We start from the raw sequence: 18,278 nt of genomic DNA, 5'->3' as shown, positions 1-18,278 counted from the left end.
TTTCTGCCTTCATTCTCTCCAGTTCACGTTTCTGAGCCTCAAGATCTTTTCTCTGCTGTTCTTCTAGAAGCCTAATCTTTTCTCTTTGTTTTTCTTCTTCCAATAACTCCTCATACTTTGCTTCCTTTGCCGCTAATTCTGCTGCAACATCTGCTCTTTTAGCTGCTACAATGGAGGTTACAGAGTGTTGGCTTGATTTGCCACCTGATTGTTTACTTGAAGGTGAGGATGTGGAACCATAGATGGAGTGAGCATAGTCTCTTTTAAGCAGCTCATGAAGGCGTTGCTTCACCGTTTCACTGTCAAAGTCTCCATCTATGCCTGTTATCCTTTCATAGGCAATTTTGACGATGTCCTTTGTCACTGCCTCACAGGTAGGGATCGACCAATTATCGTAGCCCAAAAGACGCAGCCAAGTGAACATGACCTGAAGCTCCTTATTTAAAAATAATAAAAAAGACATAACAACATACCGGTAGGTAGACTATAGCAAGTATAAGGGAGGAAAACCTGATGATTTCCGCTGTTTGGCTCTGGAGATGAAACTGTTCACAATTTCAACAAGTTTATGACCCACCGCTATGCTATAACTGCCACAACCGCTTTATAGCTGTGGTCAGACGCACAATAATAATATAGGCCCTTTCGGTTACCGTTACTTCGTGGGAATAATTAATCTCCTAACGTGTCTCAGTCCATGGGGCTGCTCCTGGTTTATCAATAAACAACACCGGAGGTGATTATAGCCGATAAGTTTAACAGTACTGCACACTAACATGTCCTTGTTTGTTAACAATTGCCTCTCCCTCAGTGCTTGTGCTCTCACTACACTATGATGCAACAACGTAACTATTGGTGTTAAATGATCGTCTTTTTGCCTGTCACTCGTAAAGTCCAGGGATATGAGTCAGGCAGAGAGCACACGTTGAGGAGATTATTCTCAGTGTGTTTGGGTTTATGTATTACATGAAATCTATTTAATGAAGAAGTTGACTTTCTTTTGCAGATTGGAACTGGATAAATTTAGTGAAAGAATGAGTAAATAGGAAAACCTCTTAGCTCGTGGCTACAGATTCTTCTACATTTGTGCTACTGAATTTGTAACACTGATCTTGGATGTCCACCATGAAGCTGTGGTGATTATATATATCTTTTGTGCTGGTGGGTTGAAGATGGGTGTGGGGCATTTTTTTTTTAATTATTTGTACCTCATTTGCACCATTGTTAATGTCAGGGATGGCAGACAAACAAAACCCAGTTGTTGCATTGCCAAAGCACATATTAACTGTGTGTCCTGTCTGTCAGTTTGAATTTAAGAAACCTGCAGTGTGTCAGAAGGTGTGTACCAAAACCTACGACACCAACAATCCGTCAGATAAAGCCAAACTGGACTTCCTCAAGAAAGGCATGTTACTCAACTATCAGCATCACTGGTGAGTATGATTCACTGACATACACATTTCATAAAATGAGGGAAAATGCAACCTCATGTACATTGGCTTGCAGACACATGAAAAACACATTAACTGTGTATACACCAGAATACTGAAGGGGATCTATAAATCGTAAACCAAGTTGACCTCTATAATCAATCAGTTGTTAACAATTGTCAGTACAAGAAAATATATTTCTGGAGTTGCAGCTGTTTGAATACCACAAGAACCAGCTGTACAAGAACTTCTGTCTAAGTAAAATACATGTCTCAAATTGGTAAAATTATTCAAATTAAGAATTGCCTGAAGAAAGAATAAATCAACAAGATTATGAATCTGACCAGACATTAAATGTCAGCTTTCAGTACTTGGAAGTTAGGGTTAGGGTTTTTGACACTTGGTTCTACAGATACGTTTTAGTCAGTACGTAAAAGTGCGAGGTTCAGTACCCAGCCATCCATATCACTTTATCATTGCTTCTTAATATACTAACCTCACTACAAACTATGCTAAAACTCTTTTTGGATAAAAATTGACTCAAAAATGTGGCCATGGGCAGAAAACAAATGTGATAGCTGACCGACTACATCTAAATTGGGATTTTGGAGTTGTTATTTTAAATAATCTGACTATTTTAGCGTTGTATTTGAGACCATCACAGGCTTTTGTTTTAGTTTGTGTGTGTGTGTGTGTGTGTGTGTGTGTGTGTGTGTGTGTGTGTGTGTGTGTGTGTGTGTGTAGGATTGTGGATAACATGCCGGTAACCTGGTGCTATGATGTTGAAGATGGACAAAAGTTTTGTAATCCTGGTTTCCCTATTGGCTGTTATGTCACAGAAGCAGGCCGACCCAAGGATGCATGCGTGGTCAATGTGAGTGGTTCACACATGGGCACATGCACACAAGTGAGGAGTAGTTCCGGCTTCATGTTTCCTTACAATGATTTCCATTAGTCCTACACAAGGAGGTGTACAGTTTTTAAACTGAAAATGAAAAACAGACAAAAGAATATTAATCAGATCTTTATTACTTCTGTAATTGAATATATTCACCAAAGGCTATTCATTCGTGTCATTCACTGCTGTATAGAAAAATGATAAGATGCTAAGCTCTGATCAGTGACATGTTGACACTGTTGGCAGTCACTGACTACTGTTACATCAGGATTTTAAGCGCAGATGTTGGCAGCCACATGCATCAGTGTCTGCCACAGTGTTGCTTTGTTTTTTCCTTAGTTTTTTTTTTTTTTTCTTAGTTTTTCTTTTTCTTTTTCTCATACCAGCAAGTTCAAAAGTTTGAATGGTTCATATCTTGCACATAGCTGTAACTGTTGTAACACATTCCTATTCCATCTGTGCTTTGAACTTTTCTGTCTTGGCTTTGTTTTCTAGTCTAACTTTAATGAAAAGGATGCTTTTTACATCTTTAACCACGTGGACATTACTATCCATTACCACATTGTTGAACACGAACAACTCGGAGCACGGTTGGTTGCTGCCAAGATTGAACCCAAAAGGTAATAACTTACAGTTTTAGCTTCTTTGGAGCAACCTAGTCAAAATGTGGATGCTTTTTTTTCTTAGTGTGGTATTTTTACATTTGGTCCAGCTTTTGGTCCAATTTTTTGTGACTGCTACAGGAGCTCTGGTCCATTTCACTAATAAATAAGATAGTGTGATGTTATTTAGTGTTGTCATAGGTTCTGCCTGAATTTTGTGCATATCTTTATCTGCAAATTGGATATTGATGGACTTTACCTTCATTTGAAATATACATTGTCTTTCTTTCTCTATCCAGCTATGAAAACCCTAATGATGAAAGCCCTGATTGTTCTGGAGGGCCAAGGTTCCTGAAAAACAAACACACAGGAGTGTTCAAGATCCCATACACTTACTCTGTCAACTTTGTGGTTAGTACAATAGTATACTTTTGGTGCGTTTAATGCTGCCTATGTTTTGTGAGGCTCTAAAGTAGACTTAGGCTACTGAAGATGGACTAATGCTGAGATTGAGGAAAAGTGAAAAATCAGACTTTTTGTTTTTGTGTAGATTCCTGGAAAGCTTTTCTATGGGGCTTTGTAGAGCCATTGCCTCTAAAACTGTTCCGCCCAATTGTATTCTGTCCACACTAATGTGCTGCCTTTTCTTAGTTTTGTTCTACATCTTTATTCAGTACAAATTAGTGTCATGGTGTTCCTCAAAAACTGGAGTGGAGGTCGAAACAATGTCAAAATTAAGGACACTTTTTTCATGATCATACATTATAGTTGGGCATGTTCAAGTCTATGATAAGCTAAACACAGGCCAAACAAGTTTTTCTCAGAGGATGTACAGCATTTCAATTATGACTACAACAGCTCAAATATATGTCCAGGAGCAGATCGTCTCTGTTTTTGCAACACAGTTCACGTTTCTGGGCATGTTGATGATCAAATGATCACCACATTTTATGTCTGTAATAGCACATGATTTGATACATACCATACCACCTATTTGCAAAAATAAAATCAAATAAGAATTTTAAATTTGGTCAGTTATTGTTGTTATGAATATCAACATCATTATTAATATCAATGTTAATATTATTGATGTTAAAGTTAATATTATTATTAATATTAATTGTAATATTTCTTACTATGAAAATTTATTTTAGTTAGATTTTACTTTTATACATGCAGTATTATTTGCTGACAATCTGGAAACAAATAGTTGCATGTTTAGTCTTCTATCTTCATTGCACCGTAGACTTGATGTACCACAAAAAAATTCTATATACGCCCTTTTGTTTCTGGAAATACCGTTACGTGCCATTTTCATGTGCACAGAGGTTTCTGTGGTTAATTGGAACAGCCTGTTGCTGGTTGTACATAATTTAAATACCTCATCTGCTGTGGTTAAGTGTGGCTTCACAATGACATCATCTCTTCAGTTAGAGACTATTTCAACTTACACAGATATGTATCCAGTACCTTCAGATGGCTCAGATGTCCTTTAATATAGGCTACCTGCTAATGTGGTTGACCTGTAAGAATCAACACAGCTGAACACGAAACTCTGTGTGTGTGTGTGTGTGTGTGTGTGTGTGTGTGTGTGTGTGTGTGTGTGTGTGTGTGTGTGTGTGTGTGTGTGTGTGTGTGTGTGTGTGTGTGTGTATGTAGGAAGACAAGAATATTCGCTGGGCATCTAGATGGGACTACATCCTGGAGTCAATGCCTCACACCAACATCCAGTGGTTCAGGTAAGACTCAAACACAAGCACACTGACATACATTATGAATAAAGAAATATTTTCAAGATGAAGTAATTGTGGTTCTGGAGGTTGAGCCCATGTTCATAAATGCTCTGTCACTGATGTTCGGAAGCTCATAACAGTAATTGTTGTTGACACAAATTGAAGTACAGATTGTAAGTCAAGGTTTGAGAGTATGCAGGGGCTAACTTGTAGCTACTGACCCAAGAGAAAAGATTTATGGAAGCAATAATGCCGTATTTGAGAGACCTTTTAAGATGCATGGTCTGAGTTGAGCAGTTTGTTTATCATGCATACACATTTTAAGTCATGTCAGAGCAAACTCCAATGGATTTTAAACAGCACTGGTGTATGAAGTGACTGTCAGGTGATTCTGCCTGTCTTCCTTCAATTCAATTCAATTCAATTCAATTCAATTCAATTCAATTCAATTCAATTCAATTCAATTTATTTGTATAGCGCCAAATCACAACAGAAGTTGTCTCAGGACACTTTCCATATAGAGCTGGTACAGACCAAGCTCTTTTATCTACAGAGAACCAACAATTCCCCCATGAGCAAGCACTTGGCGACAGTGGCGAGGAAAAACTTCCTTTTAACAGGCAGAAACCTCAGGCAGAACCAGACTCTGGGTGGGCGGCCATCTGCCTCGACCGGTTGGGTGAGAGAGGAAGAGCAAGAGAGGGAGAGTGAGACAGACAGACAGACAGACAGACAGACAGACAGACAGACAGACAGACAGACAGACAGACAGACAGAAATGCAGTCAGAGAGAGAGAAAGAGAGAGAGAGAGAGAGAGAGAGAGACAGAGAGACAGACATGCAATCACAGTAACAGTGACAGTGGATGTAATAATAGCAGTAGCAGTTACAGTGGATGTCAGGCAGGACCAAGGCAGGAGCTGCAATCCACAATCCAGATTCAGCCACTGTGTAACCTGCAAGACGACCAAGCACAGAGACTCCGGGGAAGGAGCTAAGTTAGTAACACGCCGTGGTAAGACATGAAAGCGTGCAGATGGAGAGGGACAGAAGGACAGAGGAGCTTGGTGTATCTTTGGAGGTCCCCCGACAGTCTAATCCTATAGCAGCATAACTAGGGGCTGGTCCAGGACAAGCCTGAGCCAGCCCTAACTATAAGCTTTATCAAAAAGGAAAGTTTTAAGCCTACTCCTAAATGTAAAGACAGTGTCTGCCTCCCGGACAAAGACTGGAAGATGGTTCCACAGGAGAGGAGCTTGATAGCTAAATGCTCTGACTCCTGTTCTGCTTTTTGAGACTTTAGGAACCATAAGTAGACCTGCATTCTGGGAACGCAGTGTTCGAGTGGGGCAATAAGGTACTATGAGCTCTTTAAGATAAGAAGGTGCCTGGCCATTTATGGCTTTGTAAGTAAGGAGGAGAATTTTAAACTCTATTCTAAACTTTACAGGGAGCCAGTGCAGAGTGGCTAGTATTGGAGAAATATGATCTCTTTTCCTGGTTTTTGTCAGAACACGTGCTGCAGCGTTCTGGAGCAACTGGAGAATATTCAGCAATGAATTTGGGCAGCCTACTGAAAAGGCTTGTTTTTTTCTGCCCACCAGAAACAGCAAGTGCCATTTAGTACAGTAGGTTACACAATTCTTGGAGAAGCATAACAAAAATTGTTGTTTTACTAAAGAAGTCGGGCAATATTTGGCCTTTTTCCCCACAGGAATTCTGTGTTATCCAGGGGCAGTTTTCAGTAACAGCAGGTTGACCCTTGTCACCTGAGACAATTCACATCAAAATACTGAAACAAGATTAATTAAGATGTAAGTAATGAGCCCAGTTAGTCGCACAGCAATAACTAATCCAGCTTTGCTGTTTTTTCTTCCCAGCATAATGAACTCATTGGTGATTGTGTTGTTCTTGTCTGGAATGGTAGCCATGATCATGCTTCGGACTCTGCATAAAGACATTGCCAGATATAATCAGATGGACTCTGTGGTACGTACCAGTCTCTGCTGCTGATTGGAACACTTTTGAGCTTAGATGAGCTGTGGTCAGAAAATTGCCATACTTTGAGGTTTGTAGTCACAGTGATTATTAACTAACTTAACTATAACTGTACTAGTACATTGCCCATTCAAAATGTGCCTGTTCAGAACTGGTAATTGCAGGGCATTTCGGTATTGCTGCCTGCAGCTATCTCAATATCATTGACCTGCAAGGCCACAGAGCACCTGCAGTTCTAGACACAGCAGTTCAAGACCCAGCATACACATGTATAATAGTAATGATAATCATTATTGTTATTTCTGTTCTTTGTTAAATGACATTTTATTTACTGAACGTAGGCCAAAACTCACATAAAAACAAAATGTACAATTGTTTTATGTATTAATAACATTGAATTATCCACTGTGTAGGGTTGTCGAAACATCAACATTAAAACTCAAATTATCCACACCTCGTTTGACATAACCAGGGCTGCTGAGAGAGAGAGGGGATTAAAGTTGTTAGATTTCAGACCAGGTTGATTTGGCAACACCTTTTTTTCATTCTTGGAGCAACAAAACAAATTATTTTTGTCTTAATAAAGAAGTCATTCAATAATTGCTTTTTTCCATTATTCTGTGAGCAACCTTGATCTGATTTTATTCGCACACGGCATAAGTGCAAACAGCATGGCACAGTGAAAGGAGTTGGTACATTGTTAATAAGTTGGAGGTGTGCAGCCTGTCACCTTTAGCTCATCATCTCATGGCACACTGATGTGAGATGAAGAACTGCCCCTACTGCAGCTCCTGAAAGAGTTGGTCCTTGTTCCATTACTCCCTGCAATATTTCAAACTAATCCACTGTCAAAAAATGCTGAAAAAGACTGTTGTTTTGTTGATGCATTTTTGATGAACGTTGATGATTAGTGTCAATCTCACTAACACATTGAATTTCCTGTGTCTACTTCATAATAAAAGTCATTTCGTTTTTCACCCGTTTAAATGAGCTGCAGCAGAAGGAAATGTTTGGTTTGCATTAGCAATAACCTAATACAGCATTTTTTCTGGAAATATCATCATAGACACCTAGTTTGTAATATTGCATATATAAATATTGCAATGCTTTCATCAGTGGGCCATAGGCTCAGTCTCCATTGTATTACCTCGTCCAGTGATAAAAAGGCTAGAGACTGAAGTTCAACCCAAAATCAAAATTTCTTTCTTTTCCTCTCTTGTTTTGGTGCGAGTTGCTGAGTACTCGAGATGGTGGCTGTAGAGATGTCTGCCTTCTCATCAATATAATGAAACTCGATGGCTTGTTTTGCTCAAAGCAGAAAAAAAAAATACATTTAAAAACTCAATTAAACAGCAATGTCTTTTGTCATGATCCAGTCATGATCCAGTCACTCAAGAAAATCCACAGACTTTGTTGTGAGCAATTAAACGTACAAACGATTTTCTTTCTGCTGAACTACACCTGCCACCATGTCACTACGCAGAAGGAAAAAATTCATCTACTCATGGACAAGAGGCTCATGCTTGTGACAGTGTAGAATGTAAACATTGATGGCGAGTGCCATCTAGTTCCATTATATTCAAAAGAAGTCAGACATCTCTACAGCAGATATTAACACAATCATAATCCACTGATTCTTGAGAGTTGGGACAAAACATGTCCCACATAGAAAAGTCTTATTTATATCAAAAATAAAGAAATTAATAATGATTGACATACTCACAAAGTTAAATCTAAAGGAATTGTGAATACTGATGTTATGTTTTAGCATAGATAATTACTTTATGGGGGGATATTTGTTTAAATGTCCATTGGTTAGACAGCCCATGTTATTTCTCTTGTCCTCAGCAAGAGGTCACAATATTCACCAGCCCCAAAAAACCTCTACAATTGTGAAAACATTTCTATCAAATCAAAGATAAGGGTTATAAATGTATAAAACAATGCATACCATGAGCATCTAAAATATTTTCCATAGAAATCTGCCTATCAAAGTTGTGTCCTGTTTCTGTCAACTCCGTCAGATTTTTTCATAAACCTCATTAAATCAGGTAATAGCATGGCCAGCTATTTCCCAGAGGGTCTCTTTTCATTCTCCTGGCTGTGGTGAATGCAGCAGTAGCGCACATGGTCTGGTTAGTTTGACATTTTTTTATATTTTAGATGAACAATGCCAATTTTCAACACCGTCTCACCGTTATGATACTTTTTTGAAACCATAGTGGCTTCAATAAAAGTATTTTATTCAGATTATGCTAGCAATAGCCAAAAAACTAGCTAGCTAGCTGCAGTGTTTTTTTTCTGCAGAGGGAAAAAAAAACTGCCATTTTGTCAATTCTGTCAACTCCGTCAGGTTTTATGTGTGACAATGGAGTTGACATGTAAGCTGACGGAGTTGACAAATCCACCAATAACCGCATAATGTGCTAATATTATACTATTTTGGAACATAGTTAAGGAATAGAATGATATTTTAGGGTTTTATCGGCACATTAATGTACATCTATAGCATGCAATTACATTATTCTACAATATACTTATGATTTGTAGGGCATGGGCAGGCTGCGGTCTTTTATCTGCTTATTATTGAAAAACTTTCCAGCACGTGTGTTATATAGCACTACATCACTACATGATTGATTGATTGATGAAAAATCTTTTTCAAATCTGGTTTACATTACCATCAGATGAAAAGTGCACCTGTGGTAATTTTGTATTGATATATTTTAATACAGGATCCATAGGCTATGTGTCCAGAATAGCACGTCTGTTTGACTCGGACAGTGTGCAAAACCTTGCCTTTCATTAGTGTAATACATTCCAGTACAGTGTTCTCTGTGGCAGATCTGTCCAAAACAGACACATCCTCCAATCAGATGCTAGATACTGTGACATAATATAAGGGCTTCAGAGCACAGAATGAAGAGAAGCTCAGCTTTGCAGCGGGGTTCCTAGAGGAAATCAATGTGGAAGTTGATCATTGAGTCTGACAGTATCATTCTCTGCTACTTCTTATTAGTTACAATTATATCAGTTGTCACACGTGCAGAGTTCAGAGAGAGATCCTGAACATTTTGTGTTTGTGACGGAGCGGCTCCGTCACTGACGTTGGGCAGCGCACTCACACACATACGCACGCACATAGGCACGCAAACGCTTTCATTCACACGTCCCTGCTCACTTTCCCCGTCTTTTCAATAAGTAATTAAAAATATCCCATAGCCATTTCCCTTTTCTCCTCCGTTTCTGTAGCACGGCCAAGGGTGCACACTTGGTAGTTCTACCTCTGTTCATACATATATTTCCACATATATTCATACCACCATTTTATCACCTACCATGTGGAGGTGTGCTGCGTGTCCATCCTGCTCTCTCCCGCTGTCGTAGTTTGGTTGGCCAAACAGGGGCGTAACTGATTGCTACATTAAATAGTCTGTCCTCGCGCGTTTTTATGATCATGTGACCTACGTTATTATTTGTTTTTGTTTGTAAAGTTAATTTTGTGATGAATAACTAAGGATGGTTAAAGGGGAACATTTGTGAAAATAAATACTATTTTTGCTCTATTTACAGTGGAAGTTGGGAGACTATATATATGGACAGGGTTAAGGAAAATGCTGAATATGTTTTTTTTATGTGTATACCGAGCCTAGTGGAAGGGGCAACTGGTTTAAAAGGAGGCTGCTCGGCCCTGGATGGAGAGTCTTGGCTTGGTTACAGAGGAGGTAACATTGCTTGATCTCGAGACTGTGTGAGTTGTTTCTTTGGAGGAAAAAAATACTATTGTGAGTTATTGAAGGACTCTTTTTTTTCTTTTTTAGAATATTATTTGAACTTTGTTCTTTTTTCTTTTTGTCTGTATTTCACTTTTTGTAAATATGTTTGCACCTTGGGAGGCCGGCAAATAAATAACACCAACAGTATATTTTCGACTACGCCTGTGTTTTAAAGGAGAACCCCGTGACAGTGTTATACTCTTAGGAATATTGTAATGGCTGTGTCTTATCTCCCACTACTTCCATTTCACATTGATTTTGTCTGTACAAGCCAGTGTGTAGATGTTTTCAACATCTGGTTGTAGGAACACACACTGCACCTTTAAGATTTTACATCAATCAATCAATCGTGAAGTAAATGGACATCTGATTCCATAGTAATATTCAAATGTACCTTTCATGACTTTCATGACTTGAAATCTGTGTATTCATAACAGTGTGAAATTAAGCCTTCAGTTTATATATTATATTTTATTGCATATCAGAGTAACTAAGCACTATTACAACATACATCAGAATTTAAGATTCTTGTTGGACTATTATAATTATATAATTATGTACTTTTAGTGTGTCTGACGGAGTTGACACAAATCAAGTTTTTAAACGTGAAACGTAAACGTGAATTTGTTAAAAATGTTTTTTAACCTCCAGCCTGTACCTTTACATGGTTAAATAGCACAGATCTTTATCTACATGGATATATAACTCTAATCAACATAGTGTAAATTTTCAAAAAAAGTTTTTTAGACAGTGTTTTGCCCCGACTCTCAAGAATCAGTGAATCGTAATTACAATCACAATCAGAATTGGCGTCATACGCATGCAAAGAATTTGACTCTGGTCACTCGATGTACTTGCATAGGACCTGCACTAGATAGACTGCACTAGGTAAGAGGAAAAAAGTGCACTGTCCCTTTAACAGACATTTATTTAAATGAAAATCATCATTCTAACCCTCTCTTTACATGGCTCTGGGTATAACATAGTCACTGACTGACTGCAATTTGGACATGCAGGGTAAAGTTTCTCTTCTTAGAGCTGCTCATCCAAACTACTTTACACTGGACCCTGCACCTTTTTAGGTCCTCAGCAATGCACCAACCAAGTGTGAGGTCGATCTGAAGAACAGTTGTCGAGAATATTGAAGGATAAGCTGACAGACATAGATTCCGCTATTTAGTCAGATTTACCCTCACATGAAATGTGATCATACAAGGCAGTCATGGCATGACCCTAACATGTGACAGCTGCGTCTGGCAAACATTAAGGGTGAAGCTGTGTTGTTCTCATCATATGTGCTCTTCTGTTTTTTGTTTTTTGTTTTTTCCAGGAGGATGCCCAGGAGGAGTTTGGATGGAAGTTGGTCCATGGAGATGTTTTCCGACCTCCCAGGAAGGGAATGCTCCTGTCGGTTTTCCTTGGCTCTGGAACCCAGATCTTCATTATGACCTTTGTTACACTTTGTATGTCTTTGATATCTTCCTGATTCTTTAGTAGAATGAAAAAACAGTCATAGATGTCAGTTATGGTGACAGTGCTTGATAGGCTTGCTGCTTCATTATTTGCCCTTGCCTGCCTCTCTTTAGGACCACTCTGGAAACAGCTATGCTGTGCTGTCAACAATGACAGATCTTGAACATAGTTTCTATTGGTTATATAAGTTCTTTAGCACAAGTTCAATTACTGAAATCTGGGGACTCAAACATCACCAAACATTGGAGTCCAATGGGACAAATGGCATAATAGAACAGAGGGAAGATGGGTACATGCCCTTGTAGTAATCTTTGTAATCATGATGGATCATCAGCCAGCTATGTGTCTAGCGCTTTATTGTGCCTTACGGGTACTTGAGAAAATGCTTGCACACTGACTTACACTCTTTTCTTGCCTTGCACCTACGTGATTCCTATAACTACTCTCCATGCAGGTATTTTTCATTAACTACTAATGGCTTTCAATTAAGAGCTCCATCCATTCTGCTGACCCTTAAATACGATAAAAACATAAACAAGTACTATTGCATGGTCTACTGACATTATCATAATGTAAAATTGTGTGCAGAATTCAGCAAAATCCGCAGTTTTGAATGCAAATAAAGTGGACTTTTAACATTCCAGTGAAGTAATTGCATAAAGCAAATTTGATATGAGAATGATTACTGTGATTGTCTACAAATTGCTCAGATGTTCTTTCCGTTTGATCCAATCACAAACATCTATTTTAAATACAGTAAATCAGCAGCTAATTGACGTCACAGCAGAAATGACAAGAAACTGCAATGCATGGTGGTTAATCTGCATTACTGAGTGACCATTTTTGATGAGTCACTCGTTGATGTCAAGGGGAAGTCATCAAGGGCATTTTGAAAGACTCATGCAATGCAGCTGATGTCACGATTCTTTAATGACTAAATTCATGGGATCCTTATTGAAAATGTTTAATATTGTGTTTATTTAGAGGAATGTACAGTGGCCCAGAGTGCAAAATGCTACATTTTAGAAAGCATGTTAACACATTAGTAAACACAAAAACAAAACCACAGCATTCTAGAAAACATAGTAACACATGAGAAAACACAAACACACATTTTAGAAAACACAACAAGGCTAAAATTACATTTCAGAAAACACAAAAAAATGTAATTTTAGAAAATATTAACACATTAAAACACAACATTTTGGACAACACATTAAAACCAATAATGTCCTATTTTTGACGGCAACAAAACCAAAAAAACAGCATTTTAGAAATCATTAATAAATTCAACAACACATTTCAGAAAACATAATAAAGCCAAAAACACATTTTAGAAAACACAACAAAACCAAAATCTTAAAAAAGATACACAGCATTTCAGACAAAAATATGAATTCATTAGAAAACAAAAGCAGAATAGTTAAGAAAACCCATGAACAAAATAGACAAATTAACAACACCGTAGTGCCATAAATAAAATGAAAGAGAGATCAAAATCTGTTCCATTTTTTTAGTGGTGCTCTATATCTACCTTGCTTATCCTAACTTCACTTGTGTAACTTGTAACCGAGTAATCTCTTCCCTCTCCAGTCTTTGCCTGTCTTGGGTTCCTCTCTCCGGCGAACCGTGGGGCTTTGATGACATGTGCTGTTGTTCTCTGGGTTCTTCTGGGAACTCCTGCTGGATATGTGGCTGCTCGCTTCTACAAATGTAAGTGAGAAGAAAAACAGCAAAGTGTTTTTTTTTGTTGTTGGAGGTGCAAAGGGGGTAAGGAGAGAAAGAAGAAAAATTTGTTGGGCTGTGATTTACAGATTATTTTGATAATCTAGTAGTCTGTTCAGTATTATAACAATTAATATGATAATGACTCAAGAATACTGAGGCGTCACTTCACAAAGAACCACTGTTAGCACCATGAATTGTACATCACCCGCAACAGCTGCAGTGCTGTGAAAAAGTGTTTGCCCCCTTACAGATTTTCTTGTTTTTTGCACATTTGGCACTCTAAAATGTTCCAGATCATCAAACAAATTCTAATGTAAATCAAAGATAACCTACACAAAATGCAGTTTTTATATGACGGTTTCAATTATTAAAGGAAAAAGGTTATCCAAATTAGCCTGGCCCTATGTGAAAAAGTAATTGCCCCCCTTGTCAAATCATGAATTAACTGTGATTAGCAACATCTTTTGGAAAGCTGAGTTCAATTTCAGTGGACACACCCAGGCCTGATTACTTCCAGACTTGTACAATGAAGAAACCACTTAAATTGAACCTGTCTGACAATATGGAGTACACTGAAAGATCTCAAAAGGCCAAATATCATGCCACGATCTAAAGAAATCCAAGAACAGCTGAGAAAGAAAGTAATAGACATCCATCAGTCTGGAAAGGGTTACAAAGCCATTTCTAAGGCTTTGGGACTCCAGCGAACCACTGTGAGAGCCATTATACACAAGTGGAGAAAACATGGAACAGTGACGAACCTTCCCAGGAGTGGACGACCAACCAAAATTACTCCAAGAGCACGTTGACATCTCATCCAGGAAGTCACAAAAGAACTCAGAACATCAAAAGAACTGCAGGCCTCACTTGCCTCAGTTAAGGTCAGTGTTCATGACTCAACCATAAGAAAGACACTGGGCAAAAATGGCATCCACGGTAGAGTTCCCAGGCGAAAACCACTGCTGACCAAAAAGAACATAAAGGCTCGTCTCACATTTTCCAAAAGACACCTGGATGATCCCCAAGACTTCTGGGAATATATTCTGTGGACTGATGAGACGAAAGTGGAACTTTTTGGAAGGTGTGTGTCTCGTTACATCTGGCGCAAAACTAACAAAGCATTCGATAAAAAGAACATCATACCAACGGTCAAACATGGTGGTGGTAGTGTGATGGTCTGGGGCTGCTTTGCTGCTTCAGGGCCTGGACGACCTGGACGACATGGTTGAAGGAACCATGAATTCATCTCTCTACCAAAAAATCTTGAAGGAGAATGTTCGGCCATCAGTTCGTGACCTTAAGCTCAAGCGCACTTCCAGGCCATCACAGACTATCAGCCAAAAAGACAGCCCAACCAACCAGCAATGCCTCCTCTCCTGGTGAGCTCAACAACTTCTATGCTCGCTTCAACCAAGACAACACACAACCAGCCATCAAAACTGCTCCCCACCCAGATGAACTCACGCTCTCCACTCATGACGTGCAGTCTCTACTCAACAGGGTGAACCTCCGTGAGGCTACTGGCCCTGACGGCATACTCGGCCACATGCACAGGCCTGTGCAGAACAGCTGGCTGGGGTCTTCACTGACATCTTCAACTTGTCACTGTATGAGGCAGCAGTCTCCATGTGCCTCAAGACCACGACCATCATTCCGGTACCAAAGCAGTTAGTTGGCCTTAATGATTTCCACCCCGTCGCACTCACCCCCATCATCACCAAGTGCTTCGAGGGGCTGGTCTTGGCCCACTTCAAACGCTGTCTTCCCCCCACACTGGACCCCCACCAGTTTGCCTACCGACCAAACAGGTCGACGGAGGTTGCCATCTCCACAGCACTGCACTCCACCCTGATGCTTCTAGACAACAACAACTCCTATACAAGGATGCTGTTCATCTACTTCAACTCAGCATTCAACACAGTCATCCCCTCCAAGCTGGTCAACAAACTCAGTGACCTCAGCATTAGCACCTCCCTCTGCAACTGGACCATGGACTTCCTCACCAGCAGACCCCAGTCTGTTAGGTTAGGCGACCACACCTCCGCCACCCTGATCCTGAACACTGGCATGCCACAGGGCTTTGTGCTGAGCCCTGTCCTCTACTTCCTCTTCACCCACGACCTGACCTTGAACACCAAGAAGACCAAGGAGCTCATCGTGGACTACAGGTAAACTAAAGGCTGCAGTCACACCCCCATACACGTTGACAGGGCTGAGGTTGAACGCATCTCCATCTTCAAGTTCCTGGACATCCACATCTCCGAGGATCTCTCCTGGAGCCTCAATTCCTCCACCCTTATAAAGAATGCTCAACAGCACCTCTTCTTCCTGAAGAAAGTTAATCTGGCTCGTCAAATCGTAGTTAACTTCTACTGCTGCACCATTGAGAGCATCTTGGCCAACTACATCTCAGTAGTTGTACAGCAGCTGCACAGCATCCAAGCAGAAGACCGTGCAACCGGCAGTGAAAACCGCCCAGTACATCACTGGTGCCAAGCTAACTGCCATCGAGGACCTCCAGCGCAAGCGGTGTCTAAGAAGGGTACACAGCATCAGCAGTAACAGCTCCCATGCCAACCATGGACTGTTTGCCCCCCTCGCATGTGGGAGGAGGTTCAGGAGCCTCCACTCCCGCACCAGCAATTACTGGACAACAGAAACTTGATTGTATGGATTTGTTGACAGCATTAAAAGGAAAAGTATTTTTTTCCCATACCCTTGCAGTTAATATTACAGCACAAACATTTTCTCAAAATATCTTTCTTACCCAGGTTGTCATCCACATTTTGCACCATGTGACACCATTCTGTCGAGACTGCTGTTCCTAAAAATGTCGCTGTCATACACAGCCATACACTGTCATTCAACTCTCTGAAGATGTTAATAATTTTCACTTTGTGTGTGGTTGTTAGTGCTGGTGTTTGTGAATTGGACTTTATTTTCAATCAGGCTCATGTGCATAGAAAGGGGCCGAATTTGCACCCAACGTATAGATATTATCTCATTTAAGGTCATGCACTTGGCACCAGAGCACTGAGACAGTATTTGCTGGGCAAACCAGTTAGAGGTACATTTCAACCTTTGCAGGTGCTTAGACATTTACGTTGTTTCTTTTTGTATTATTTATGCAGATTTAGCAGCCACAAACGCTGCACAATTGATGGTGAATTTCCTTGCCAGTATTTTGTGTTTTGAAGGAAATTAAGGCTTTCTTTTAAAATCATCAACTACTCTTTTTTTTGGTCAAAAATAACAAAGATTTTATTGACGTTATTGTTTACTTTTAAAACAGGACTAAAAGTAATCATTACTGTATCAGTAATCATACTCATTATAAACACTGCATGCTCTACAGCGGCAGTTGATTCATCCTCATGCAAATAAATGTAAACAGTAAATGTGATCCAATTTAATAACACAACAGCTTTCCAATTTGATTTGATTTCTAAAAATCCTTTTCTTCTTTGTCTTTGTATTTGGTGAATTGTCAGCTTTTGGAGGAGAGAAGTGGAAAACCAACGTTCTGCTGACAGCCTTTCTTTGTCCTGGGTAAGACTGTTTTAGCCGGCTCAAACACTGTACACAATAATGGACACAAGACACAACACCAGGGTAGAAGTTTACCGCATGATAAAGACACAATCACTTGATCAGAGTCTCTCAGTCACGAACACCCTCTCTGTCTCTGCTCAGTGTGGTATTTGCAGATTTCTTTGTGATGAACTTGATCCTGTGGGGAGAAGGGTCTTCAGCAGCCATGCCATTTGGGACCCTGGTCGCCATATTAGCGCTTTGGTTCTGTATTTCAGTGCCACTTACCTTCATAGGAGCATACTTTGGCTTCAAGAAGGCAGTAAGTAAATATAAACCCACATACCACATACATCCATTAATACCTACTACATTCTATAATTGTTGCCATACATTTAATGCCAGTGGTGGATTATAGAAAGAGTAAGCTGTCATGTCAACATCATCAGTCAAGTACTCAAGTCACTAAAGAACCAAACAAATAAAAATAAACCAAATAAAACTTCTCTCTCTCTCTCTCTCTATCTATCTATCTATCTATCTATCTATCTATCTATCTATCTATCTATCTATCTATCTATCTATCTATCTATCTATCTATCTATCTCCCTTGTGACTGATTGTTTAAGGGTATTGAGCATCCAGTGCGAACCAATCAGATTCCTCGCCAAATCCCAGAGCAGTCATTCTACACAAAGCCATTCCCTGGTATCATCATGGGAGGAATTCTGCCTTTTGGGTGTATATTTATTCAGCTGTTCTTCATACTAAACTCCATCTGGTGAGAATGAAGAAAAAGGTTTGGCTGTAATTATTCATAGATAGTCAGAATGCACCTTGCAAAATCAGTTTTTGCTACTAGAATTAAGTATAGAAAAAAGCACAATTCTGCAGCTGCATGGGCTCATCTAATCAGGGGTTGATTTTGATTTAGAATGAATATGGCAAGCACAGATAAATAAATTCCTTAAAACATTGTTTTATTCATTTAAATTTTCAATTTCAATTTCAAATTTTATTATTACAGAATGACTTTTCAACTGTGAGATGAAAACCACAAATAAATTGTCTAATTTGGCAGAACGTTCTTTTACTATCTACTATTGCTC

The 18,278-nt window shown here is 39.4% G+C and overlaps 2 protein-coding genes across 4 annotated transcripts in view; one reads left to right on the top strand and one right to left on the bottom strand.

Annotated features, from left to right (window-relative positions):
- Window positions 1-18,278, top strand: part of LOC139340971 (transmembrane 9 superfamily member 2-like) — a 369,464-nt gene that overhangs the window by 16,175 nt on the left and 335,011 nt on the right. For both annotated transcript variants that reach the window (XR_011602988.1, XM_070977149.1), the window contains exons 4-14: window positions 1,306-1,433; window positions 2,175-2,304; window positions 2,824-2,948; window positions 3,230-3,341; window positions 4,590-4,669; window positions 6,544-6,652; window positions 11,768-11,900; window positions 13,504-13,623; window positions 17,130-17,187; window positions 17,332-17,491; window positions 17,799-17,950. Coding sequence is in view for 1 of the 2 variants with exons in the window: in XM_070977149.1 (XP_070833250.1) it covers window positions 1,306-1,433; window positions 2,175-2,304; window positions 2,824-2,948; window positions 3,230-3,341; window positions 4,590-4,669; window positions 6,544-6,652; window positions 11,768-11,900; window positions 13,504-13,623; window positions 17,130-17,187; window positions 17,332-17,491; window positions 17,799-17,950 (1,307 nt within the window). In the remaining variant the exon portion in view is untranslated. The remainder of the gene's footprint in view (window positions 1-1,305; window positions 1,434-2,174; window positions 2,305-2,823; window positions 2,949-3,229; window positions 3,342-4,589; window positions 4,670-6,543; window positions 6,653-11,767; window positions 11,901-13,503; window positions 13,624-17,129; window positions 17,188-17,331; window positions 17,492-17,798; window positions 17,951-18,278) is intronic.
- The window catches only part of zswim8 (zinc finger, SWIM-type containing 8), a 425,535-nt gene that overhangs the window by 151,143 nt on the left and 256,114 nt on the right, over window positions 1-18,278 (bottom strand). The window lies entirely within an intron of this gene.

This window comes from Chaetodon trifascialis, chromosome 13 (genome assembly GCF_039877785.1).
Source record: "Chaetodon trifascialis isolate fChaTrf1 chromosome 13, fChaTrf1.hap1, whole genome shotgun sequence".
NCBI lineage: Eukaryota > Metazoa > Chordata > Actinopteri > Chaetodontiformes > Chaetodontidae > Chaetodon > Chaetodon trifascialis.
This window is presented reverse-complemented; position numbering and strand designations above follow the sequence as displayed.